General features: G+C 46.6%; 1 protein-coding gene across 3 annotated transcripts; it reads left to right on the top strand.

Moving 5' to 3' along the window:
* Positions 1-14,756: 14,756 nt before the first annotated feature.
* LOC119372627 (uncharacterized) lies at positions 14,757-18,506 on the top strand. Of its 3 annotated transcripts, none has more exons than XR_005179597.2 (3): positions 14,757-14,908; positions 16,130-16,340; positions 18,029-18,506. XR_005179597.2 is itself a non-coding variant. In XM_037643099.2 (2 exons), the coding sequence occupies exons 1-2, from the start codon at positions 16,149-16,151 to the stop codon at positions 18,161-18,163; spliced, it is 327 nt and encodes a 108-aa protein (XP_037499027.1). In that variant the 5' UTR covers positions 15,907-16,148; the 3' UTR covers positions 18,164-18,506. The 3 variants fall into 3 exon arrangements, 1 of the variants encoding a protein (XP_037499027.1); XR_005179598.2 differs by having other exon boundaries at positions 14,759-14,908; positions 16,173-16,340; XM_037643099.2 differs by lacking the exon at positions 14,757-14,908 and having other exon boundaries at positions 15,907-16,340.
* The last annotated feature ends 9,271 nt before the right edge of the window (positions 18,507-27,777 follow it).

Below are 27,777 nucleotides of genomic sequence, written 5' to 3'. Positions count from 1 at the left end.
GTTTTATGATAATTCAAGGGGAAGCGCTTTACTGTTTGAAGCAAGGTCGGGCTGCCTTAGAACGCGTAGTTATAAAGCGAGATTCAGTAACGAAGAAGAACAATGTACATGCTGCGGGGGAACTAAGGAAACGATGGAACATGTACTGATTGAATGTGGCGATATTCACCCAGGTATACGTGTGGGCACGAGTCTACATGAAGCCTTGGGTTTTAGGGACAACAATGGAAAGCTGAACACGTCCGCGATAGAAATAAGTAAGAGACGGTTAGAGTATTGGTGGCAGAAAAGTAGAGATAAAGTACAAAAATAAATAATGGGGGGAAAAAATAAGGTCATTCTACCTTAAGAGGCAGAGAGATAGACCGTGAATTTATAATTTTTTTGGTATAATAACATAGATTTAATCAATGTAGATAAGGTATCAGGCCAGCATGAAACAAGGAGGAGGAGGAGGAGGAATAAACTTTATTATGAACCAGCAATTTAGGTTCGTTGGCCTAGGCCTCCCACAAGGAAGTTTTTTTCTTTTTTCGAGCATGGTGGCAGACATGTCGCCGCCCCGTTATAAAGGGGACGCTCATAGCATCTATCCATCCATCCAATGGCGGGCTTGCAGGCAGTTTTGAATCGTGCTAGATACCGGCGATATAAATCAATAAAACAGATAGCTATTCGTCCCTCAGATGCATTTTCCGTCGCGAATCGCTACTTGTGGATGCAAATATCTTGACATGCGTAAATTTGATGTCAGTGCTCCTTTAAGGTCCAGGATGCCTCTTTCTAGAGTTAATCCTCTGGATTATGTGACATCACACCCCATGCGTGGAGGTTCAGTTGATTCTGTGTTGAATGCGCGTTTTGTTTTTGCGACTAAAATCATCTTTCGAATGTTACTCTCATATCTGGGACAATTAACAGTTTGAAATGACATTTAGCAACAGCCGAAAGGTCGTCACTGCGAAACCACAGTGACTACGTGATGCAGAAAACAAAACAGCATTTGGGAGAACATTTTATAGGCAAGTACTGGTACATACAAGAGAAAATAAGGCACAATTGCAACATTTGTGCGTAAAGACAAAAAAGTTACTACATTACACAGTTTCTTAACAGGAATTTTTCATGTACATGTTCAAATAAGTGTTTAAAAACTTTTTCCGTTACTGTAACAACACTTAAGACTCTGGCTGGTTGGCTCATTTCCGAGCAGCTTCAGGAGCACAGGAAACGACACAAGTGACAGACATGCTGCTTCCCATTTGTACAAATAAATCAGAACACAAATATATTCATATAGCAGTATTTGGTTTTTTAGAGAACAGAAATTTGGGCAAGTTAGTATGCACTCCTTATAAAAACAGTGCAGCAACACGAGGACAGAATGAAAGAAACAACGGGACGGGCGCTGACTCGCAAGCCAGTCTGATAGATTGTCGCACATCGGGGCGCATTGCAATGCATGTGGTTGTGAGCTCTGCATTGACGAGTGTACAATCATTCGCCGTCACAAGAATCAACTCATCAGGGAAATCATCGAAGCTTATCACATTTGCAAGGAGAAGGACTCGTGCATTAGCCATCCTTCAGTGTGATTGTCAAAAAGCGAACAGAGCTATCTGCCGGCATCATTTGGTGACCAGACGGTTCTCACGCGCATGCTGGCGGCGTCCATGATGCATATACATGCTCTAGTTTGGCTATCACTCTAGTTTTCTGTTGTGAATGTCACGTGCCTTTCTGTACTTAAGTATCTGTTTTTTAGAATAAACTTATCAGTTGCGAGTCAGCGCCCATCTCGTTGTTTCTTTCATTCTGTCCTCGCGTTGCTGCGCTCTTTTTATAATGATTGTTTGTTTTTTCAACCGCTCAAGGTAACTTGAGGAGCCAGCACCCTACATCATACAAAAATGTTTCTCATGTCAGGTTTTCCAGAAACAACTTTCAGTTGTGCTTAAACCCTACGTGTGAGCGTAACGGAGTACATACAAAGTACCAGAACAACACCAAGCGCGATAAAGTAGGACTAGGAGATTCTCATTCATCAGGTACGTCGGAAACCTTGAGGAACTGTGCGATCGCTTGCCAGCAGTAATCATTCAGTGCGTCCGCCTGCGTTCGCGCGCTCGGGTGGCACTCCACCGAAAACTTGACGACACCAGTGAGGTAGAGGTAGTGCGAACGTATGTACCGGTCGGCTGCCTCAATAGCTGCCAGGGCTTCTTGCTCAGACTTTCCAGTGACCTCGGAAAGCTCTGACACCAGCGAGGGAGCTACGCGCAATGTCTCAAATGCCTTGGCGGAGCTCTTGGTCAGATTGGTCCGCATGACAAACTTTGCAGCCAGGTTGAGCAAGCTGACGTTTCGTCGGATCGCCTCCCGAATACGAAGCGAGGAACGATTCGTCGGCAAGAGCTTGGACACAAAGAACGTCACATTAATGTTGTTCTCGACGATGCCCCGAGATATCATCTCCAATGGCTTGCCTGAGAGATATACCCCGTGAAGTGCAATCGACGTCAGAGTCTTGTTTTGCCTCAGCATTTTGGAAAACAGCTTCGAATGGCTCAGCGCCATTTCAATCCTAATCAGGGTCAGCTGGACCACCGTTGTATTGACGAGGAGGGCTTCGCATACATCGCAGATGAAGGAGCCTTCAAACATACACCAGACCCATTCCAATTCCAGGAACTTGATGGACCGATTGGAGATCAACGCGTTACGCAGTGCTTCCCCCCGGCGACAATCGTAGCGCCGCGCACTGACACTCAGGGCTCTCACCATGGTGTTGCTGGCGAGAGCGTCAAAAAGCGAGCACAACAGAGAGCAGGACAGGCGGTCCACATAACCAAGGTGAAGTTCTTGAAGAGACTGAGCGTCTGCTTCCAGCGCCATCGTCAGGGGCGCCAGGTCAGCATCCTCCCACAGCAGCGCAATGCGGCCATAGCACTCGTGCTGGCTCATTTGAAGAGACAACTCCCTCCTGCAAAGTGCATCGATTATCATCATAGCTAAAGGCATGCAAACACTCCATGTGTCATATTCTGGAATACGACAGGCCTTAAAACTCATCTTAGCAACTGGCTTCTGTGAGTACAATTAACTTAATGTGGGGGCTTAATTTATTATGAGGCTTCTTCCCGGCAAAGTTTGAGGTATTAGTTTCTTTTTATTTAAATTTTCGTTCAAATCTAATGTTACTAACAGCGCAAAAAAGGACGCGGGACCAGGAAGAAGCACAGACAAGCGCTGACTTACAACTGAAGTTTATTTTCGAAACGAAACAGAATAATAAACTTCAGTTGTAAGTCAGCGCTTGTGTGCGTTTCTTCCTGGTCCCTCGTCCTTTTTTGCGCTGTTAGTAGCATTATGGATCACCGACTTGCCCAACGAATCGCTCTCTCAAATCTTATGTCGCAAAGGAAGAGCACAAGGGGCATACCTTTCACCTGGCAGGGCCTACTAATAATACTTTTGTGGAATGGATGCGTGGGTGGGTTGGTTCAACAACCTAAAGATGGAACACAAAGTAAGACGCACAGTTTCGGAAGTGACGCGAAACTCGGTGGATACTGACTTGCCAACCGTGCTCGCTGCAAGATCGCTTACCAATCGATATCGCAAGCCGCCACCCGCTGCCGCGCGCGTCTCTCTCAAAACGCGTTCTCACAACTATGGTGGCTATCACGACGTCAAAGAAATTGCGCGACGAAAACACGGACAGAAGACAGGTACATACACAGCGCACTTGTCTTCTGTCCGTGTTTTCGTCGCGCAATTTCTTTGACGTCATGGATCACCAACTAGCCCGAAATACTGCTCTCATTGTGTTCTCACGGTCGGGAAGGTGTTCTTGAGAGGAGAGGTGGAGAAAGGGAAGTGGCAGGGCAGGAGAGAGCGTGCCGGTTGCCCCCCTCTTGCTGGAGCATTCGACGTCACGGCCGTCGACAAGCGCACTGGCGTGCAGCCGCCGCGCTCTCACAATCCACTAAAAATACGGCCAACTGCTCAAAATTACGTGAAATAAACGCTGTTTATAGGAACAGTCGTGTCGTCCGAGTCGAATGCAAGTGTTTTCGTAGCTTTTTCAAATTTTTGTTCAGTATACCTTCGACAAAGCCTTACGAAGTCACCCACATTAAAGGGGCCCTGCTACACCTTTCTGAGTGACAATGGAGTAGTCTCATTATTGACGTATGACTCTTCGCGAGTTATATGCCGCAAAAATTTTTCGAATCCGTCAATTCTAAGTGGTGTTACCAAATTATAGAAATTACGTTCCGCAGCTTTCTCCCTCCACTCAACGCCGCGAGCGCGCGGAAAGCTAGGCAGGGAGTGGAGGGAGGGAGCGCGGAGGTGCGAGGCTCCGCCCAAGAGCGCCGGCGGAATTTATTTCTTCATTTTTTTCTCTCTGACGTCTGGGCGCAACCACGTGGTCTGTGGCGCCACTTCCGGTTGGCTTGCGTGTCCTCGTCGAGCGGAGGAGCGGAGCCCATCGCACTGTGTATCGCGCGGGCTTGAAAACTGCGCGTCGGTTTGGTAATGTTGGGTGTGCACCTCGAACTGCCGTAGTGTTTTCATCGCTTTGCCAACCATGGACGCAAACCTGCGCGCGCGTTTGGAACGAATGACAGCTGGGATGGGTTTCGACGCATACTCCGATACACCGCCTCGTAAGACGGTACTGGCAGACGACACCGAACCGCCGCCATCACCGGACGCCAGCATTGTTATCGGAGAAATGCTGCACCCCTGCCTCGGTCGGTCGTGAGAACGTGCCAACGATGCAGTTCCCAGCTGACGAGGCAACACTCAAACGGCTGCCACTCTCAACGGCAACCGGCGATGGTCAAAAGCACAGAAATATTCACGTTTTCGGCACTGCGCATGGTGAAGAAAACGGAACCACGCAACTACGAGCAGACGAGCTGTCGGTGAGACCGGAAGTGCTAATATGAATGTTTGTTCGGTGTTTTTAACGCGATAACAGAATATAAACATACATATTATCTACTTATAGAACTCGAAATTAACAACGAAAGTAATACTGAGGGTGTTATCGTGATTATAACATCAGCCAATGGTGGAACTGCCGACAATCGCGTCATATTTTGCGGACTAATACATCATTTGTCGAGAGAAGAGGGAGGGATTTTCAGCTGGCTTTGAGAATTTGTTGTAAATTCCAGGCCGTGCGCATCGCTATAATATTTAGCGCGCGTGTTCTCGGGAGCCTGGACTACCGATCGGCAGCGCTTTCTGAGCATGCTCAAAAAGTGTTGCAGGGCCCCTTTAACCACTTAACATTTGTTCGTTGTATACCTCTGACATAGCGTAAGCTACAGCGATAGAACAACACGCCACTCAACCTGTCTCACCTGCAAATGCTGCTCATGCACTTCGTCTTACGTACCTCTCATCTGATGATTCCGTGCTTAGTCGAACGCCGATGCTCCTCAGGGTACGATTATTCTTCAGGGACCGGCAGAAAGCCATGACAACTTGAGTGCTACACAGGGTGTCGAACAGGTCCAGTTTTTCGAGAGTGTCGTTTATAGCCATCGCATTGGCAAGTAAAATAGCGCCCTCGTCTTCCAGGTAGCCTTTCAATCGTACGGCCCGCAGGCCCTTGTTGAATGTCAGAGCTCTGGCAAGGTGCCTTCCTTCGTTGAAGGTCATTGCGCAAAACTCCAGGTTCAACAGCCTCAACGTCACGTTGGTATGGAGGGCCTCGAAGAGCAGTTCAAACTGCATCTTGTAGCCTTTCAAACTCAGCTCCTCCAGTGACGTGTTGCTCTCTAGGGCCTTTGCAATGGGGCCGAAGGTTCCACCTTCCGGGATCCTGTAGCGAAGGGTCAGCTTCTTCAGGTTCCGGAGGGAACGTACGACCACGGCCAGGGTCTCGATATTGCGCTTGTTCAGGCGGTTGTCGAGCCAGAGTTCAGAGAGGACATGGCACTTGAGGAGCGCTTTGAGCATGACAGCTGTGCTAAGCTGCGAGAGGCCTTTGTGCTCCAACCGCACTTTGACGAGGTGTCTCCCGTTTTCCCGAAGGAGGGTGGCGATGGCGCACGCTAGGTCGCGGGATTTGATGTCCACGTTGAGGAACTCGAAGGTCTCGAGCGTCTTAAACGCCGCCATGCCGTCGCACAGGTCGAGCTCGCTGAACGACGTCGAGTAGCTGCTATTGAGAGTGAAGTGACGCAAGCGGGCACTTGATGGGAGTGCCATTTTGAACGCGATCGCCGGCTTTCTGGAGTTATAGCTTTCTTTCAGACATATCGACTGCACGCATGCGTGCTGTTTGGGCAGCCACGTGCAGAGGTACGCGCCGTAGTGCAGCGCTTCCACACTTGTGTTGCCACTGGAGTAAAGGCCATTGGAACGGAGACAGAGGATCGCCGGTTGAAGCTCGATCAGCTCGAGGCGCACCGCTGAGAGGATCTTGTTCCACGGAGGCAGTGTTCCCGCCAGCCAGCAATCACCGCCGGTATCCAATGTGCAGGGTCGGTCGAAGTCGACGCCTTTGGAGGCAAGAAATTCACGAATATATTGGATTCGGTAGTCGACGTTATAGTGAGCAGCCTTTTCCGGCGGCGGCACTCCGCGGCCATCGCCGTCCATTTCGGCTCTCGGCTTTTTGACAAGTGCCCAAGAATCACAGCACTGTTGTCAGGTGTCTGTCAGACCAACGCCGCTCGATCTGCCCCCCTTTGGGGCAGCCTGCCGATTCTTCTCCCGAACAAAAGAGCGCGCACGGAAAGGGAAGTTGACTGACTGGCAGCAACGGGAGGTGAGGACGCTGCATATCGGCGAGGCAATCGCCCTTGCACCTGCACCCAGCACCCCGCGCGAACCTGGAATCCCACTAATCCTTCCTGTTTTCTGACAGCCGTATCATGCCGTCTTGCGGTCAGCGCGCGATGCCACTTTGTTCTTCTGGACGGCTGTTTCTTTTAAAAGTGCGATTTCTTGAACAAGAAGCTGCTGAGGCCACTCTTGTCACACTGGGCTGGAGATCTTAACACCTCGCTAGAAGACATACTCAGACTTTCTGGGAAACCGCTTTATCGCAACGTCCTCAGCTTGTGAAATCTTGCAACTATGTACATTGAGTTACAAGTCATCTGTATCTGAGACTATTTGCGAAGAATCATTACTGATAATTCTGCGGTTCATATTATCCCGATATGTAAGTCGCGGAAATCAAGTCGTCACGACGCGCAAATAAATGCGCTTAGTACCTGCATGAATAAGATATACATTGAGCCTCGGCTATTCATTTGACAATGAAATAAAATCATTGAGGCAATAAACATTGACACAATAAAATCATTAGTACAATGTTGTGTTGCCCTGCGAGCAATTAAGCAAGACAAGGATCATGCGCTTCCTCGTTGCCTCAATAGTACAGCTTAATGTCACCGCGTGCATCTAATTGAGCGCTTGTGTCAAGAACCATCTACCTCTAAAGGACGTAATTGGTGGTCGTCCATGACTAGCTTAGAAAAATTGCCGCAAGCATATTAGACACTGCCTCACTTCATACACAGCACCGGTCTAATGGCGCCCATATAAAACACATATACACACCAAACATTGCGCCTTAAAAGTGTAAGTCACAATATAAAGAAAAAAACGAAAGAAGACGAAGGAAAGCGTTACCCACAACATGCAAGGAAGGGTTCCCCACGCGTGGCGTTTCTTTTTTTTTTCTATTTTGTTCTTTTTTCTATAAGAGACAAATCGAGCAACCGAGACTGGAGTAAGTTTCACGGGAGAGTAAAGCGCGCCTAAGCATGTTTCACATTAAAAGACAACTGTAGTCAAGATGGGGAAATTCCTCATTGTAACATTAACTCAAAAAAAGCAGTTTCGAATAAAAAATGAGCCGAAAACTGCATCTGTTTCAATCAAACTGAACCTGATCCGTTAAACCAGCGCTATATTAACAATCCTGAGCAAAACAACCAAAGTTGTCCCAAACCATCTGTTTCAATTGTGTCGTAGTTCGTATCCTATGATGCTTTCGTTCCATGAATAGTTTTTTTTTTTTTTGCAAGTCTATATTTGCTGAAGCACGTGATGTTCTAAGGCAAAACTTGAATATGAAGCTTAGGAGGCCGACTTTCGTACTTTCAGCCATTTAGTGTTTCCTTTCGTGTATTGCGCTGCTGGATAGTGTTTTTATTTCGCTCCAGGAGGGTATACTCGAAGTAGACGACGAATGAAATGAAGCTATTCGGCACCAAACTATTCCTTGAAGAAGAAGTGGTCCGAAACGGCATGGCGAAAACGAGCTTAGAAGAAGAAGAGTTGAACATTTTTTGATGCCACGAACACGTGTTTTCCACGTGTTTGTCGGTTCGTGTTTTCACTTCGGCGCCGTCCTTTTTTGCACTATGCCTTTCTTTCTCAAGTAAAGATCTCGTTCATCGACTGCTTCCCACGTGCTTTTAAGAGTCGCATTTAATATTATTATTATTATTATTGCACGTGAAAGACGAAAAAAAATGCGGCTCCAACATGGTGGACGCAAAGTGTTCATGTAGCGACACGTTACAACAAAGTATGCGTTGAAAATTCGACGAACCCTTTGCTCAAACGTCATGCCCACAGGTGAAATGCTGAGGGGGAACGGACAACATTGTAGGAGGCTGAGCCATGCTGCCATGAACGGCAAATTAGAAATCTTTTTCTTCCCCTTCAAGCTATAACCCGCCCCCCCCCCCCCACTCCCCCCACGCCTTCCGTCGTTCAGCGTCATTGTGACGAAACTCACTTGATCTGGCAGTGTAGAGTAGCCGTCCCGACGGACGGAGGGATAATCGTTCTTGCGGGAGCAGGTTTTTAGGGGCGAAGCTCCTTAGGGTGTGGGTCGTTGCTCACTAGATGGCGTTTCATGTATTTCTTAGAGTTGCTGTTTAAAGATGACAGATGGCGCTTGTGTAATGCGAATGGCGCATGTCATTGGATGCCTGCGATCGTAAAAGGCGCTCGCTCTTGGCGCGCTTTCTTTTTCGCTCGGGAGCGGACACCTTCCTTGCATTTCACCGATAACAAAGCGGTGATAATGAAGGGACCACGTAAACCAACAGTACAATAAAAGTTTGATGTTTAATATATACACGGTGTTTCACACTCTTTACATGATGTACCGGGCGAATTTCATGGAAGAGTTTCACGGTTTACCGATGATTTCCTCCGGAGCTTCGCCCCACTCATCATCATTCACCCCGTGGATATGCTGAGATCTCTTTTTTTTTTTTTTTTGCTCCGGTCAGCAGAATTCCTCAAGAAGTGTCCGTGTGTGGACATGTGTGGTGGAAAGTCAAAACACGTGTGCGAGACGGATACGCGGCAGGATTCCGGCTCTGTTTTCGGTAGAAATCACTGCAGCGACCAACCAGTGGCCCAGTGCCTCCATATCGGACTCGCTCGCCTCATATAAGACCACGTGTTGACTGCACTCACGTCTCATCAGACTTTTGTTGTCTTCTTATCGCGCATTTGCCATTGACCCTCCTTTTTTGTGCATTCTGTTGCTGTGGTGCGCTTGCATTTTTTATTCGCCGGTGTTCTTACGGGCCCAACGGGCACACGTGAGATGTTTTCATGCACGATTCCTTTCCTTACAATCGTACCTTGAGATTAGCTGTGGACGCGTGCGTGTCTACCTTGTTCAGATGTAGAGTTCATGGGATCTTGGGGGTACCAATCGGAATGTTTTTTTCACGTCGCGTGCGGTAGTGTATTCATGTTTCTGGCCCCTAAGCTAGCGCTGAAAATTTTCGCTTAAATTATAGTGGTAATTTAATCACCAGTCATGTGTTGAGAACGCCTAACGTCTGCGAACCAACCTAACCTTATTCTTTGGTGAACTTGATAAACATCGGGGGGGACTCCTCCGTTAGTGATCAGCCTGCGCGTATACATAATCTTTTAGTCTGATTGTCATTCTTAATCTCGCTTTTTCGCTGGGCGCCTAACATTAGCTTTATTTTCTTCGCGTCCGTCTTTAGTCTTAGTTTAACGCTTCCTTCGTTTACATTTCTCATATCTATTGTGATTCGACAGCGTCTTTGCTGAAAAGCGCGATATGGTAGGCAAAACGCAAGTAGCTGAGATATTCTCCGTTAATCCTTATTTCTATTCTTTCCCGTTCTAGTTCTTTGAATCAGTGAGTCGGAACGGAACGAAAACCGAAAACGATAAATATTCCTCGAAAAACGAAAGCGTAATCGATACTTTATCTATAACTTCGTTCCGGAGTGAAACCGAAATTTTTTCAATCATTTTTCCGTTCCCGAGAAAACTTCGCAATCTGGAACAACTGCGCTCACGCAATGTGAGCATATCTCAGGGTACAGTATTAGCGCATACCTAAGGAAGGAATTCCAAAGCAAAGATATGTTGAAATTGTGCGAAAAACGAAAGCACTGGCAGCCAGAGATGTTTATATTACGCAAGTTTATTTATGTTTATTTATTTGCGCGCCTGTCACGGAGGCCAAAGTGGAGAATGCATTGTCGGCGCTGAAGTGTGTTACAGCGAAAGCTGTTATGAGGTCACAACAACCGATTTGGCGCAATAGTTGTCCGCCGGTGTCCGTGACCCCTATTACGTCAAATAAGAAAACATGAAAGGAGAAACAAATTTCTAGGATCGGGTGGGATTTTAACCCGCGGCCTCTGCGTGGCAGTCGAGTCTTCCACCACAGTGTCATGCTGGTGCTTGTAACTCCTTCGAAAAAATACTCTATACAGGCGTCATGTCGGGCAAGGAATCATGTTAACATATATAATATAGCATGACACAAGAGTAAAATAACAACCAGTCAACACGCAATGCTAATTGCGCAAAGAGTCTGTGGTTTAATGCTTCCCACCCACTGCAAAGTGCTCAGCCGTAAATCTTCATCGCCATCAGAACAGCACAAAGTGCACGTAATGCCTTACAGATGTGTATCGGGTACCACGATGCTCCGAAGAATGACTAAAAATGGCACAGTGGGAACTTCGTTACTTCAGAAAAATTACGATGATTTATGCCGTAGTGGGTACCTTGCATGTGTACTTAGTTGCTATCCGAGAGGCAATAAGATTCATTTCTGGAGAGCAACCTCGTACATGGACGATATTCTGCGATTCCAAACCCGCTTTGCAAACCATTTATTGCGTCATGAGACAAGGTCCATATTATATTTTAGCCATTCGGAAATTGCGGAGCTTCTACACGTTGCTTCAGCAAATGGCCACCTCGTCACCTTCCAGTGTATTCCTACCCACTGCGGCATAATGGGAAACGAAGAGGCAGACGCCGAAGCTAAAGGAGCCTTGACCAGTGGCCCTGAAGTGCGCATTGCGTTTTCACGGCCAGACACGAACGCCCTGCTTCGGTATGTAATGCGTAAGCTCACACTTGAGCACTGGACCAAACCGGAGCGACGACACCGGCGATTGCTCAAATGGGATCCGGAAATGAGGTTCTGCATGCCTCGTAAATTAAAACGGCACAACGCAAGTATAATTCACCGAATTCGTCTTGGTGTGGCCTTCACAAGACGTTATGCACATACCATCGGCTGCAGTGACACCGGTCCCAAGTGTGATCATTGATCCCTGCCAAGTGCCAGAAACACTTGAGCACATATTTTGTACCTGCCTAGCATACGCATGTGAACGACATAAATTGATTTCCTCTACTGAAGGATTGCATAATGGGCCACTAACTGATGAGGTTGTGTTGGGCCCTTGGCCTGACGCCAACAGTGCAACTGTGGTCATAAGAGCGGTCACAGCTTTCCTACAAGCCACTGGATCAAGCGGAGTCGCCGCCTTGCGGCTACTGGCTGAAGCGCGCCTGTGGCACGGCAGGTCTGGAGGCGCGTTTTCGCTCCGGTCTGGGCCGGGAGTACAATGCAACTTTTTCTAAAAATACAGTCACGACGGCGCGCTCCGCGTAAGGGCGTCGCGAGCCAACCCCCAAATTCCTGTATCGGTTCTGCACACATGCGATATCTTGATAAATAGATAACATGGCCCCATGCATTCATGTTCCTGGAATCAAAAAATACTTCAGCTCTTCCTCTTCTAAGCTCGTTTGACGCCATGGCCTTTTGGCCCACTTCTTCTTCTTCAAGGAATAGATTGGTGCACGATATCTTCATGTCATTTGTCTACTAATTCGAATATGCCGTCTTGGAGCGAAAGAAGGACATTGTAATGCAGCGCAAAGCTCCAAAAGAAACACTAAATGGCTGAAAGAAGAACGAAAGTTGGCCTCCTGGGCTTCATATTCAAGTTTTGCATTACAACATCACGTCCTTGAGCAACAACACGTCCTTCAGACTAAGAAAAACTAATTGTAGAACGAAAGCATGATAGGATAGTGACTCGGACACAAATGAAACATATTGCGTGCGGCGATGTTCGTTGGTTTGGTCACGATTGTTGATGCAGCGCTGATTTAATGGATCTGGCTCAGTTTGACTAAAACAGATGCAGCATTCGGTTCATTTTTCATTCGAAACTGCCTTTTTTTCAGTTAATTTTACAATGAGAAATTTCTCCATTTTGATTACGATTGTTTTGCAAAGTGAAAGATACTTAGGCGCGCTTTATGCTACCGTGAAATTGAGCCCAGTTTCAGTTTCTGGATTTCGCTCTTATACACTCTTAATCCGGTTACACATAGGTTCCAGGTAAAACTAACGTTCCACATATTTTTACTGGAACAAACGTCATTTTTATGTGGATCCGGCTTTTTCACGAATAATATGGGTATCAGTAATCGCAGTCTTTTCATATTTTTCTCTATTTTTTCTTCATTTAAGTGGAACATAGCAACGTTATGTGGATCAACGACTTGTTCCACTTACTCTGTTACCGTAACTTTTTTCCCGTTCCACTTAAGCCTTGTGAGCGAGATACTTCTTTTTTTCTTCTGTTACACTTAAAAGCATGCAATGCAGTGAAGCATGCGGCGAAGAAGCTAAGTGACGACATATGTTCTCCTCGAATTCAGGCAATCGCAGCGGGCAGTCACAACGAATAAAAAGGAAGCTTAAGCACTTCGAACTTGACGAGAATATAGTCTTGCTAACTTTTTTGGCTTCATTGAAACACCGACGTGAGGTTTCGCAAGCGCAAAAAGTCAACGAGAGTTAATTTTACTTAGTGGGGCAATTAGGTCTGCTTGGAAAGGGGGAAAGAGTATTGGGCTCATGGTTTCTTTCGCAAACGCAAACACACCCAACAGAGAAGAGCGAGACAAAAGAGGTGAAGACAAAAACTGAAATTTACTCACACAATTAAAGTATAAATGCGAGAGAAAATATGAATGGATGAGGAAGATAGTGGAGAGAAAAAAAGTTAACTAAGATGAAGTGTCGTGTAGAAAAAAAAATTAACAATCTAATAGAGATATAGACGGTGAACTAAGCGTCTATATCCCCACTTCTATGTCATCAGGACGATACGAAACTGAAGTACGCTGAAATTCGGCAGCGCAGCCACATTTTCAAGAATGAGCAGACTGCAACTCCGGAGCAGACTCCTACGCATTGTAGTGCTATCGCAGGTGCACATTTATAAAGCGCCCATTTTGTCCATTGTATACCTTCTTGCAGGCCGAAGGAAGGCAGTACAGAACATTACATCAACATTTCGTCTAGAAATAGGCATGATTTGCACCACAACTTCTTTTTCAAAGCACCAGTTTTTGCTATTGTTTATTTATCAATTTTCGCATCGTATTGAGCGGCATGCTTTTGCACGAAGCCGAGAGGGTTACTGTCGATCACGCAAACATTAGTGCATCAGAGAACAATATCTTCTCTGAACATTCTAATTACTTCGCAATCATATCAATTATAATGTTAGTGGCATGATACGTACCTGCGATATGCGAGGAGGATGCGATTGGAATAACTGCCAATGAAAGAACTGACAAATTTATTCCGCAATAATCAGACAATGACAATTCGGTCATTGTTAATTTTGAAGTATGAAGAGACCATATGTGGTGCCAAAGTCACATAAGGACCAAGTTCGATGGCTCTTTTTTTAGCAGCCGGAGACACTCTAGTTTTACGTCGTATGCCACAAAGCGTGGATGAAAACAAACGCATGCGAAATCGCCTTCCGTCTCGTGCATGTTTATTGAACAAAGATTGTATAGCGTAAGCGAAGTGTGGGATGCCAGCAGGCAAGAGAAAACAGGGTTGTGCGTTCGCCATATATCACATGAATGAGAGATTTGCAATAATCCTTATCTGATCACCAGCGCGGGGTAATCAGTCTTCATGGTTCTCGAGAACGAAAGCGATGACGCGGCGACATAGTTTGTTTATACTTACACCTCCTGGTAAAGAATGATCTAATCGCATGCCGATGAGCTATAAATGGCGTAGAATTTCAATATTCCAAGTCACAATGTTCACAATGATTACGGATTGCTGAGGCGGATATAGCATTTGTCACTAGAACATGCAGCGCGATGTTTGTTTTCTGCAGTGAATAGCACGCTATAAAAAGACCATTTACACACCGCCTGCACAAAACCAAACTGACCGACAATTATTATAAATATACGACGTGGCAGAGTTTAGAATAACTACAGTATATCCGGAGTATGGCATAAGCAATGGAAGAAATTAATACTGTTAAAACCGGATCCATCCGCTGAAGTTGAATTCATCGCTATCGAACGTAGCGCCACAACTCTGGAAGCGACGAAATCGGACGCCAACGCGCCAACCCGCCAACTGCGAAGCTCTTGTTCGGCTGCGTGCTTCAACGCAACTCGGCTGTTAAGTGTGTAAACTCTGGCTTGTTTTCCTCGCCTCGAGAAATTCCGTTTGCACTGGAGGCCTGGCTTTAGCATCCGTCACGGACTTTATGGAGAGGTAAGTGCTTTTACTTGTTACTATCGTAGCATACGTCAGTTTTGATGCCAGCAAACGGCGCTCACGTTTTCGCGCCATTGTCACACGCACAAAATCTGCTAACTGTATTTCTGTGTGTTTGTTTGCGCAGCAAGTGAAGTTTCGACGAAACGTTGTCTTACCGCCGCAGCTTCTATTCAGCTGTGATCTGGAATGACGGCAGTCTGCACACATGCTCTGCGTTTGCTCGCTCAAGCACAGGGCTGTAGCGCTGAGCTTGGCGTCACAAGATGGCTCCCGACGTACTTGCGCTCGCCTTTCCGAGCGCAAATTGGTGCACGTAGCACAAACTTAGTCGCGCCTGCGGCGCTCGTGTTGTCAGTTTTACCGGATTATTTCTTGCTCACGCAATGTGGCGGTGAACCTTGAAACGCACTTTTAATGGTCGTCTTTGTGCAAGAACGTGTACTTGTCGGCCACATATTTTTACTGGAACAAACCTAATGTTTATGTGGATCCGACTTTTCGGCGAATAATATGAGTGTCAGTAATCGCAGTCTCTTCACTTTTTCTTTATTTTTCCTTCATTTAAGTGGAACATGGCAACATTATGGGGATCAACGACTTGTTCCGCCTACTCTGTTACCGTTAGTTTTCTCCCATTGGCCGCGGCGCCTGCATTTTCGATGGAGGCGAAAATGCTTGAGGCCCGTGTACTTAGACTCATCATCTCGGAGGCCTTGCTTCCGGCAATACCGGTTGTCCCGGACCCTACTAAACCCCTACCAAAACGGCAGAGGTCAGCACAGGAAAATGAAAGAGCCGGATTGACGTTCCCCCTGTACACGTCACTTTTAACAACGCAGCTGTTTAAGCTAGGTGGAACTCCATAACCGGCCACAAAAAGCTCGATGGGCCGATCCTGGGGATTGTGCAGGAAGGGTCCAAAGGGTCCAGAATATGTGTGGTTTGTAGACAGGGGGCTGCTATGGAGTGACAAATAATTACACCATGCACAGCCATTTTAATATGGAAGTGATGGCCATTGTGGAAACTGTCATCAGCGAGTTGCTTAATTGCCACTTTAGCCTTGTCATGCTTAAGTCTTAGAAGACCAAAACTTCTGCCGAGTTTAGTAACATTTCGCACTCGCTAAGAAAGTGTTTAATATTTATGTTTCTTGCTGGGGCGTCTGCGTCTTGTTTACGAGTGTGGTTTACAAGAGCTTGAATAATTTGACAGGTGGAGACATACATGAATAATGGCGTGTTCAACGGTGCCACAGGACATCACCGGCGATCTGAGAGGGCACTGCAAGGAGTGCGAATGCAGTGGTTTTCAGTGCCTTGTTGATCTGGCCATGACAAGGTACCTATTGGCTGGTGCATTCTCTGTGGACACTCGCCTGCCTCATATGGACCTCTCGTCAGCCTCTATGAGGGTGCCCAAGACGGTAAGTACTATTCATTTGTACAAACCCCCCAAATTTGAACTGCCCTGTTTTAGGTTGGCAGCACACTGTCATGCCCGTTAAGAAGTAATAGTGCTGACATATGGAGGTTTTGTATCTTCACTCCATGCACACACTCTTACGTTCAGCCCCTTCAGCAACATTGCATTGGTGATAGCTGAAGCTTATGTTAGCAGCATTCTGAGAACCTGAAAAAGGGACAGGTTTTGACTGGGCTGCTGCTCTTTTTTTCTTTCATGTTTGGTTACTGGCAAGCCAGAAGAAATTCTTTCGTGCCCTTTCAAATGTAAGGTGCGTTTACATTCTTCTAGATGGAGCTTTTGCTCTCGGTGTAACAGCAGTGCGAGTACGTGCTGTGTTCTAAGTGGGATATTCAAGTTCGTCATATTGTCTCTATCCAGTACTGTACAATGCAGGGAAAATAAAAATGTTGATGTGCCGTGGTAAGTGAAGTAAGTAAAGTTTCAACGGTTCAAGTTATTCCAGTCTTAAATATTTCCATAATTTACTTTGTACTACCAAGGGGTTTCTTACCGTAATAGCTTTGCAAACTGTGGTGGGCTACGTAGTTAAATAGCTTGTTAGGGAAGTTGGTGCATCTTTTGAAAGTAAACAGTGCAGACAAGGGACAGTGAAAGAAATTACATTAATCCACCATTTTTCTGAAATGATTCTAAATTACGAGTCCGCACTTGTCCTATTTTGCTCTCCCTTATCATATGTGCTGTTTACTTACTTCGAAGTATACCTTTGTACCTAGTTTCATGACACTTTTGCTTTGATAACTGATAGACTTGGTCAAAGCTTTGTGGAACAAACAAACCTCTCAGAGAACAGCTTGAATACTTAGATTGTTTTTTCTGTTGACATTGATGAAGATTGGAGTATGAGACTGCCCTTTAAAGATGAATTCATCACAGGGCAATTCTGCACAAAACTGGCTGTTAAAACGGGTGAAATTATTTTGACACCAAGTTTAGCTGCTGTTTGCATTCAAAAGCAAGTGCGAAAGCTTTGTCAGGAGTGTAGCATGTCGTGATAAATGTCCAGGCTACTACTATCGCACTGCCGAAAAAAAAAATCTTCCAACGATATTTTTTGTCAAGTTCCAGTCCTGTCAGGGTATGTTAAAAATGCTGTTACTTAATTTATTCTTAAAGTGCACTTCAGCTTTTTTATTACCTGCAAAGGGTGAATGAGGCACCAGGCGTAATAGGGCACCCGTCAGAAATGCATGCACCAATACACTGCAATCTTTTTAAACCACCATCAGATTGGAAAAACAGATGTTTGCTCTTTGCTGCATTATTTAGTTGTCAATTATTTGGTAATTAAAACAAATCGCTTGAACGGTTTTCTGAATCTCGACGAATGAGGAAATTTACCTTGAAATACATCCATGGAAATTACAGTTCGCGTGAGTGTTAATACATATGCAATTATAGAACATATGGAGGAGGTATTTCATCTGTATTCACTGTGCACCATACGTGTACGGCATGCACCTGAGAAACATTGATTGCCCATAGCAAATATTAAGCAGAGTGTTTTCATGGCTTGATAAAAACCGTCATTTGGAGCCTAAATTTTTTAGCTGATTTAGGGCACACACTTTACATTGAAAAAAGAATGTCCTGACCTCACTGATTTGCATTTTCGTGCTTCTACAGGATATCTGGAGGAAGCTGAATCTTGCAGTGCACCACAACAGTCTTTGGCTAGGCAAATATGTGGCCAGTGGTCAACAGACACCACCACTTACCCAGAAAGAGGGCCTGCGCAATCTGTCGAAAATTATTCTTTGACAGTGCACCAGACAATGAAGTTCGGCACCCAGGAAGTGCTTCCGCCCCTGTACTGACGCAAGGGGCCGAAGAAAGTTTTCGTTCAAGCACCTCGACCCAGCTACATCATAAGTGTGTACACTGCGACTTCTCATCTTATTATTTTAGTCGTTTTCCATCTCACATGAAACTTGCTCATCGTTCTGTTAAAAAGTACACCTGTGCCCTTTGTAAGGTCACTTTTGCAGCTGTTACCCGTTATAAACAGCATTTTGATGAATTTCACATCTTGATCGTGGCCAGTGAAGAGCAGCATTTGCTGAGTAGCGACAGTGAAATGGTCCACCAGGACATGAGCATTGAAACTGAGGTCTCATAATATGAGCCGTGTGTGCTCAATGATGAGGCAAGGCTCTCCGATCTGTTCAGGCTTTTGGAGGGTGAGCACATACGTGCAAAAAAGCTATCAGTGCTGTTGTCAAAAACATTTCAGAATTGTTCCGCGCCAAGGGTCTTCAGCTAGACGCATCAGGTTTGTTAACTGACAAGGCGGGAAAACGTCAGTATGAACGTAATAACATATATGTTAGACCTTCCAAAAAAGCACTTCCCAATGGTTCCCATGGTTATTATGTATCACTAAAGGCACTCTTAAAAACCTTGTACCAACATCCAGAAACAAGTAGCCATCTTCAGGAAAAGTTTGTTATCTCTGAAGATGGTTTCCTCAGGCACCTGTGTGGTGGTTTGAGGTTCAGGCGCCATGCTATGCTGAATAATCAGGACAGTGGCCTTGGCGTGCTTCTATACTGCGAGGATGTAGAAATTGCCAACCCTTTGGACATGAAGCGAGGCATGTGTGGAAAGCGCACACTGTTTTATGTAATATTTGCCAACTTTCCTCCCCCAAGCAGGTCTCAGCTGAACTGATATTAATTTAGATTTCATTCACTCAGTGAATGAACTGTCAAACAAAGGAATCTCATTCAAAGTTCGGGAAAGAGAAATCAAGACCTATGGCTGTCTCCTTGCATTTCTCTGTGATAGTTTAGCAGCACATAATACTGCTGGCTTCAAGGAATCATTTTCGCCAACTGTTCGTTATGCGTGCCGCCGCTGCAATGCACTCACGAGTGATTTCCCTAAGATTTGTTTACACTCTGACTGCCGTTTGAGAAGTGACAGTGAAATTCAAGATAAAGTTAAATTGTTGAAGAAAGCAAAGAACTTGGCTGAGCAGAAGAAAATATCGGCAGCTTCAGGCATCAAGGAACCCTCAGTGCTTCACCTCGTAACAGGGTTCTCATTGACTGAGGATGCACTCTTTGACCCTATGCATATATTTTAAGAAGGTGTGCTACCTAAAGAACTTTTCTTGTTTCTCCGTCACCAAGTACACATCCGTCGGGTATTTAGTAGAAAACAACTGAATGAAGCATTCAGGAAGTTCAATTTTCATTCATCTATAAATTCAGGAGAGCGCTCACGTTTGTTCGATGCTTCGCTGTCGTTGGTGTCTTCAGCAAGTGCATTGGGAGTTTTCGTTCTACACCTCACACTTATTCTGAATAGCGTTGTTCCTTTCAACCTGCTGGATAAATTCTACCATTGTCTGATAATGGCTGTCCAGATAACACAGCTTGTACTTTCTCCAATTTTGAGTATCGAGGCCGTAGGTTTTTTTTTCTTTGCAACATAATGGTTGTTAATTCGGTGTTATGATGAATGTTTAAACTGTTTTATTTTAAAGGAAACGAGCCAGTAAAGCGTAGTAACAGAAGAAATATTTTTGCTGGCTTGCCCTCTGTACACTTACAAATGCGACCGTGGTTTCTACTGCCTGTGTAAATATTATAGACAACTTCCATAAGTGTGTACTGTATTTGCTATTTGAATGTTGTATGTCTGCTTTTAATGCACAGGGACAACTTTTTTTTAAGATATGAAGGTCAAATGAATGATCTGGTATAATGGTATCACTCAGCAGTTTTTTCATTGACTACACATTGTATTACTGGCATGTAGCCTTCAGTCTTATTCCTTAGTCGTTTTTAGCTGTGAAGTATGTCTGTTGCTTGTTCAGTAATTTGCTTTGATGCTCTTGTTCTTGCATTACTGTGGTTTTGATACAATTGTGTAAAATGGCTTTCATATAATAAAGTATCAAGTACAGCATCTGTTAATCTTTACAGTGGTTTCCTACTACTGAATAAGTGTGTTTTCATTTTGAAACAGCATGACTTAGTTTTAAGCACCATTTTCCTGCAAGACTTATATCAGAATTTTTTAGAGTTGCTTCCTGCAATTTAACACCGCTGGCGGCCTGGCTAGCAGAAACAGTGTTCCTGATAATATTATATGGAGTATTGTTCCTGTAATATAGTAATGTATTTATACACAACAGCGTTCCGTAAATATATATGTGGAACATGGTTTTACATATCTCATTCTGCACATAAGAGGAACATTGTTCCAGGTATTAATGTGGGGAACATGGTATCTCTTACATCATTCTAAAGTTAAGAGCAACAATGTTCTACATAAATAAAATTTTATCCAGTTCATATGTTACTCCTATATAAGGGGAACTTTTTTGCAAAAAAGTTGCCCTTACTAAGTGGAACCTATGTGTAACCAGATTAAGAGTGTAGCAACAACAACAAAAAAACAAAAGACAGAAAAACGCCACACATGTGCAACTCTTCCTTACATGTTGTGGGTAACTCTTCTCTTCTTCTTTCGTTTTGTCTAATATTGGGAGTATTATACTATAATTGTGACTTACACCTTTGAGGCCTAATATATTTTGTTTATATGTGTATTAGCTGAGCGCCGTTAGACCGGTGCTGTGCATGATGTGAGGCAGTGTCTAATATCCTTGCGGTAATATGTATAAGCCAGTCATGCACGACCAATGAGCCCAACAATTAATTCTTTCACAGGTAGATGGTTCCCGATACATGCGCTCAATTCGATGCACGCGGCGAGCTCAAGCTGTCCGATTGAGGCAACGAGGGAGCGCATGATCCTTGTCTTGCTCAATTGCCCGCAGGGCAACACAACTTTGTATTAATAATTTTGTAGGGAGTATGCACTGAAACTGAGCCGCAATGTGGCGCTGCGGTGCCCCGAGCTGGGCGCCATTTTTGCGGTTCTCGTGCAGCAGCCGACCCACGCTGGCTACTCGCTAGGTGTTAATTTTGTGTGGTGTTTCCTTGACTTCCGTGTACTCGCGTGTTTCATTAACGATAGTACGGCGTTCGAACTATCCCCTACCACTGCGTGTTGCACGGATCTAGTAATTTGCCTGGCTGTGCAAGCGATCGCCGTGTTGCCGCAGTGAAAAGATGCTGCTCAGCGACTACGCCAAGTCGCTGTCTGATCCCGAGCGCAGGAGATACCACATCAAAGTCGCAAAATGCGGTAGCGACGACCCCTTGGCGCTTTCCGATGACCAGTTCACGAACGATGTTGGCTGCTATCCCAGCGTAGACCGTGCGGATATCAACGATTATCTTGTTCACGGGACAAGTTTCGTGACCCGGGAGCAGCTTAAGAGCTACAAGTCCTTGGAGGCTCACAATTATGTCACAAGCGGCCTCGTGGAGCCACCAAGGGTGAAAACTCTTCGTGATGGCAACATCGTCGTCGTTTCAAAGGTAGGCTGTACATATTGTACCGCATGTTCCCGACTTAACGGCTTGTTCTAGGTGTCCGTAAAGTTAGTGATCGGGTGCTAAAGTGGTAAAGCTTGCTATCAGTCGCTGATATGGCGTCCAGCCCATCGTACTTTCTTGCCGCTATCACTAGATGGGCAGCCAAGTTGTCGCTGTGTTTCGCGTGTTTTCAGCGCTTGGAGCAGGGGCGGCGCCAGGATTTTGATGCTAAGGGAGGGGGGCACCGAAGACAAGCGAGTTCCTTCAGGGGGGCAGGGAACATATGCGTTGTGTTTTGACCATGTTTGCTCGAGGGGGCAGGCAGAATTTTAGGGGCAGCTCTAGCACCCCCACCCCCACCCCGGCGGCTTCCCTGGCTTGAAGTAGTGCTCTAAAAATCTAATCGCGCGCGCTGAACACTGATTTATCTTACTGTCTGCGCAGGTCCGCCACTCACAAGGGTTTAAAGAAAAGCCGCTGCTGCCGTGGCTACTAATCAAGCCTGATGGTGAAGTTCTGTGCGCGCACTGCACGTGCATGGCTGGCCTTGGCGAGGCGTGGTCACACGTTGGAGCAGTGCTCTTTTACTTGGAGGCAGCAGTGACACGCCGGGATGGTCGATCATGCACGGATGGACAGAATGCATCTGCCACCGCAAAGAGCTCTCCGCTTTGACGACAGCTCCGTTGTCTTCGCACACTGTTCCGATATAACTTTCGGCACGACATAGAACCCTACCAGTTGAAAGTTCTCGTCGTTGGGGCTGTTTCTTGTGCGGTTGGAGCAACCGTAAACAGCGCAGTTCACCATAGCCGATTGACGCAGCTCGCCGCGCAACAACGTCCTGCGGCTTGGGCACTTTTACAAGTCCATGCAACACGCAGTGGTAGGGGACAGTTCCAACGCCGTACTATCGTTAATGAAACACACGAGTACAAGGAAGTCAACGAAACACCACACAACACCTAGCGCGTACACACAGCAAACACAGTAGCAAGTGTGGGCCGGCTGCTGCACGAGAACCGCAAAAATGGCGCCCAGCTCGCGGCACCGCAGCGCCACATTGCGGCTCAGTTTCAGTGCATACTCCCTATTGTGGATGATCGAGACGTAGTGACTGCGACTCCCATGTCAACTGAATAGCCGACGCCTAATGTTCATGCTATTTATAAAGGTACTGAGCGTTTTCATTTACGCGTCGTGACGCATTGATTTCCGCGACATACATGTCGGCGATAATATGAACCGCACAATTATCAGTATTGATTCTTCGCAAATAGTCTCAGATACACGTGGTTTGTAACTTAAATGTACATAGTTGCAAGATTTCACAAGCGAAGGACGTTGCGATAAAGTGGTTTCTGAAAAAGTCTGAGATCTCCAGCCCAGTGTGACAAGAGTTGCCTCAGCAGCTTCTTGATCGAGAGATCGGATTTTTAAAAGAAACAGCCGTCCAGAAGAACAAAGTGGCATCGCGTGCTGACCGCAAGACGGCATGAAACGGCTGTTAGAAAATAGGGAGGATTAGGGGGATTCCGTTCGCGCGAGGTGCTGGAAGCAGGTGCAAGAGCAGGTCGTCAAGGATGATGCTGTTTGTGCGAGCGCTACGTGCGTGCCGATGCTGAACGGGCACATTTCTTTGACATGAACAGGGACGTGACTGCGCGAGTTCTGTGATTATGTTACCGGTGAAACGCACTTTCGTTGCGGCAGTCGTGTCTACTCGGAGCTGTCAGCAAACATCCACCACGCTTTCGCGTGCGTTTTCTACTGATAACTTTTCGATTGCTTGGATGCCAAGTTTGTCGCACGGCTTTAAATTTATTATGAGCTCAGTGTGAATAGTGTAAATTTACATCTCCCCTGTTGAGTCACTGGCTGCATCGCAATGTGCAGTGTTCAGTTTCGTGGGAGTTTCACTTTTGCCGAGGTTTGCATCGAATGATAACAACGTCGTATCGCAAGTTTAATGTCACCTCAGATTTTTTTACAGCTCCCTTTGACAGCATAATGAAACGCGCAAAAAAAAAAAATGTATGCCCACTTCGACCATGCATGTTTCTTGCAGAGGCGTGTTTCATTTCGACGCCTGATCACGCACCGTGTTCGCTTATTCGAATTTCGCCTTGGTTGTTTCAACAGTTCGCTTGGTCAGCATCATACTATATAGGGGCGTAGCCAAGGGGGGGGGGGGGTTGAGGGGTTCAAACCCTCCTCGAAAATTTTCAATTTTGCTTGCGTAATATCCACGCGCACACACAAACGCACGCACGAACATACATAAAGTATGGTTGAACCCCCCCCCCCCCCCCCCCCGAAAAAAATTTCTGGCTACGCCCCTGATACTATACAATACCCACTGGGATCGCGCATGTTTATCATTATGCCGAGATATGTGCCCGATAATAAGCGCATCTGAATTCGCGAAGCCATCGAAAATTTAATTGCCGCCTTGGTTCTTTTTTTAGCTCGTTTACAAAGCGGCAGCTGTATATTGCCCGCGGCTCACGCGCATACAAGCCTATATATTACGTGCCGAAAGCACGACAATATGACGAGGCACGCCGTGGTGGGCGACTTCGGAATAATTTTGGCCACCTGGGGTTCTTTAACGTGTACGTAAATCTAAGTACGCCAGTGTTACTGCATTTCGCTCCCATCGAAATGCAGCTGCCGTATGCGTGAATCGAACCCATGACCACGATCTTGGCAGCGCAACACTTCAGCCTGCTAAGCAATCACGGCGTGTCGCATGCAAGGCCAATATAAACGCTCAGTGCAAACATGCAGCTTAATTCTGTTTACAGGGAGCCGCGACGGGAAATGTACCGCAATCAGCTGAATTAAACACTTAGTACTCACGGTACGTTATTTAAACTGTGGTGTAATAAGCCCATATGCTCCGCTGCTGTCACATTACAAATGGTTGACTCGGAAAGCCAGCGCGCAATCTCGAAACGTACAGCGGCTGTCTATTTGTTGTAGCTTCGGTTCACAAATGCACTTCCCTTTCAAATGAGCTCGATCATCGCGTTTCTCCCCGTTAATAGCTCGTAATACTGTGTACGACAAAAATTGCTCCAAGGTAACGAGATCGCGAAAGCATCGCATGCCATAATCCACTCTTGACGCCTCTGCTCCTCGCACTGCTTGCATTGGAAACGGTAGAACATGACGGGAAGTCTTCGGCTCTTCGTCATTTTTAAACTTTTGTGACAGTTCACAATGCATGCCTGCTTTCGAGTACGAGGAAGGAACGGCCCCCATATAGTGCAAAATGCGAGATAAAAGCCCCGGGGAGCACGTTCTCCGTGCGCGCGATGGGAAAAGCAAGCAAGAGCGACCCTCATCGCGGCGTTTCTCTTTCTGTTCACTGTGTGGCATAATGTGGCGCTACCGCGAGGTGTATGGTCCTGAACAAAGTCCAATGAGGCCCCAACCGCACGACACAATATGCAGTTTTAGAATAGCGTACGCAAAGCTTCGCGCACCCGCACTCTCTACGTCTACGTTCTGGCACGGCCGGTCTAGAGTTTCTAGAGATGGCAAATTTGCCCATGTGTCCGACTAACAAAACTGCTGCAATATGTGTTGCAGAAAAACGACACGATTTCGACGGGCGTATGTCGTGCCTTGGTGGAGCGAGACAGAGGCCATCGGGACGCACGCGTTTGCGGCGCAAGCTAAGAACCTCTACGAACTAGGCGTCAACATGGGTGCGTCGACGCCCATCGGTGCTATAGCTGCCTCCAGACCGGCCGTGGTTCTGGTGAAGGCATGCCCACGTTCGATGCGAACCATTCCACTGTCGCCGTCCTTCGATGTGGCCGTCTCGCCCGCCCGATCACAGGTGTCACACGTGCAAGCACCTACCAGAAGAAATGCTCGGTTCAGCGCCCCCGTCAAGCCGCAGATCCCAGGTAAAACGTTCTGACTGACAGGTCCGTCGACAATGGTGTCCGCCATGATGAATTCCAGGGCCGGTTGTAACAGCGGGAAGACAACGCGGGTGGATTGTCTGACCACGGCCGCTCGATCTCCCCTCTTTGGTGTGGCCCGCTGAATGCACCTCTACGCCTGTGAGAAGGCGTTCCGGCATCGAGCGTTGACACACAGTGGATGAAAAGAACTAGGAGGCTCACCAGTAAATATACGGCTGGGAGTGTAAGGGGTACATGGCAGCAAACAGTGTTAAGCGAAAGTCAGAGAGGCAGAGAGGATTTTCTAGACGGCAGCGATGAAGGAAAAAACTGGCTCTCATTAACTACCGAAAGGGCAAATACCAAGTAAGGAGGCAGGCATTTTATGACGATTCATGGGGAACCGCTTTACTGTTTGAAGCCAGGTCGGGTTGCCTTAGAACACGTAGTTACAAAGCGTGATTCAGTAAAGAAGAATGCACATGCTTTGGGGAAGATGGGGAAACGGCGGAGCATGTTCTCATTGAATGTGGAGATATCCACCCAGGTCTACATTTGGGAACGAGCCTACATGAAGCCTTGGGTTTTAGGGACAACAATGGAAAGCTGAACACGTCCGCGAGAGGAATAAGTAAGAGACGGTTAGAGTATTGGTGGCAGAAAATTAGAGAGAAAGGACAAAAATAAAGGGCGGGGAAAATAAGGACATTCTGTCGTAAGAGGCAGAGAACCTGGCTGTGAATTCATGCCTCTTTTCTATAGTAAGATCGATTTAATCGATGTAGACACATTAGGCCAACATAAAAAGTAACGGGGAAAAAGTTTTTCTTTCTTTTTTTTTGTCGAGCGTGGTTGCATCCATCCATCAACCCATCCGGCTATTGAGCACCTTTAGGCAGCAAATTTGCCCATGTGTCCGGCTAGAAACCACGGCTATGCGGCGAAGCCACACTCTGTTTTTGCAGGCGACATGCTTAATGCGCCTGTGGTGTCAACGACCGGCGATGAAAGAAAAAACGCTTCCTTTCGGTGCTGTGCCACGGGAATACAAAGGCTGACTGCAGAACCTCGACAGTGGATTTCTGAGGGCTCACGCCTATTAGGGGATAATGGCTGCACCGAGGGAGCCCTCCTGTAACACTGATAAGCTGCAGCGGCGGCGGGGAATTCAATAATTGGCCTGCGCGTCTGCTTCTCCGCAGTGCGCGATTGCTAGCTGCGTATGGGAAACAGATGCGCAAGTCGCGGGGGGTTGGGGGGGGGGGGGGGGCGTTCTCCCAGCTCCCTTACCACAGGTAGATAACTGGCTGAGGCATACGAGCGCAAAAACAATGGCGAACACTGGAAAGAAGACAAAGGCAAGCGCTACTCATAACTTTTAATTAGCAGGGAAGGGTTCCGCATATATATCCTGTTGTCATGCATGCGCATACAGGCATAAAGTAACACAAGTACATCAGAGGCGGTTGCGCATATATTCAAAATCGGAGCCCAGCAAAGCGACAGATGCCTCATTTATAATCGGTTCGCTTTGCTGGACCCCTAATTAGAATTTATGCGCCACCGCCTCTGATTTACAAACCAGCTAAGCTAGCTTGGGAGATGCTGGACGCCTCACGAACGCGCCCTATATCTTTCACACATTCTCTCTCGCACGGTGCTCTCTGTTGGCGGTGTAGATAGGCGGGGCGGAGCTGGGGTGGTGCTGCCGTCTGTAAGAGGCGAAAGGAAGAAATGCGTCACGATCGACACTTACTAGCGCTTACTCGTAGATTGCGTGCGGTATCGGAGGTCATGGCTAAAGCGTCTCGGTACCGGCGAGGGACACTGGCCGCGCTGGCGTCGCCGAGGAACCCTAGACGCCGTTACGTTCTTTGCCTTTCACTTCGTGTGAGCGTGCGCCGGCTCTTCGTGAAACTTTGAAACTTTATTCATTCCAACATTCCATAATAATCGGAGTAGTGCAGCTTCCGCATGCACGAATGGGATTTCTCCGCCGCCGACTACTTCGATTGCGAGAGCACCGACTAACAAAACTGCTGCAATATGTGTTGCAGAA

This window comes from Rhipicephalus sanguineus, chromosome 10 (genome assembly GCF_013339695.2).
Source record: "Rhipicephalus sanguineus isolate Rsan-2018 chromosome 10, BIME_Rsan_1.4, whole genome shotgun sequence".
In the NCBI taxonomy this organism is placed as follows: domain Eukaryota; kingdom Metazoa; phylum Arthropoda; class Arachnida; order Ixodida; family Ixodidae; genus Rhipicephalus; species Rhipicephalus sanguineus.
This window is presented reverse-complemented; position numbering and strand designations above follow the sequence as displayed.

Excerpts from the sequence above, each read along its gene's own strand:
- LOC119372627 (XM_037643099.2), top strand. The coding sequence starts at position 16,149 with ATGGCGTGTTCAACGGTGCCACAGGACATCACCGGCGATCTGAGAGGG. Across the intron at positions 16,341-18,028 it reads CTATGAGGGTGCCCAAGACG|GATATCTGGAGGAAGCTGAA; the intron begins GTAAGTACTATT and ends GTGCTTCTACAG.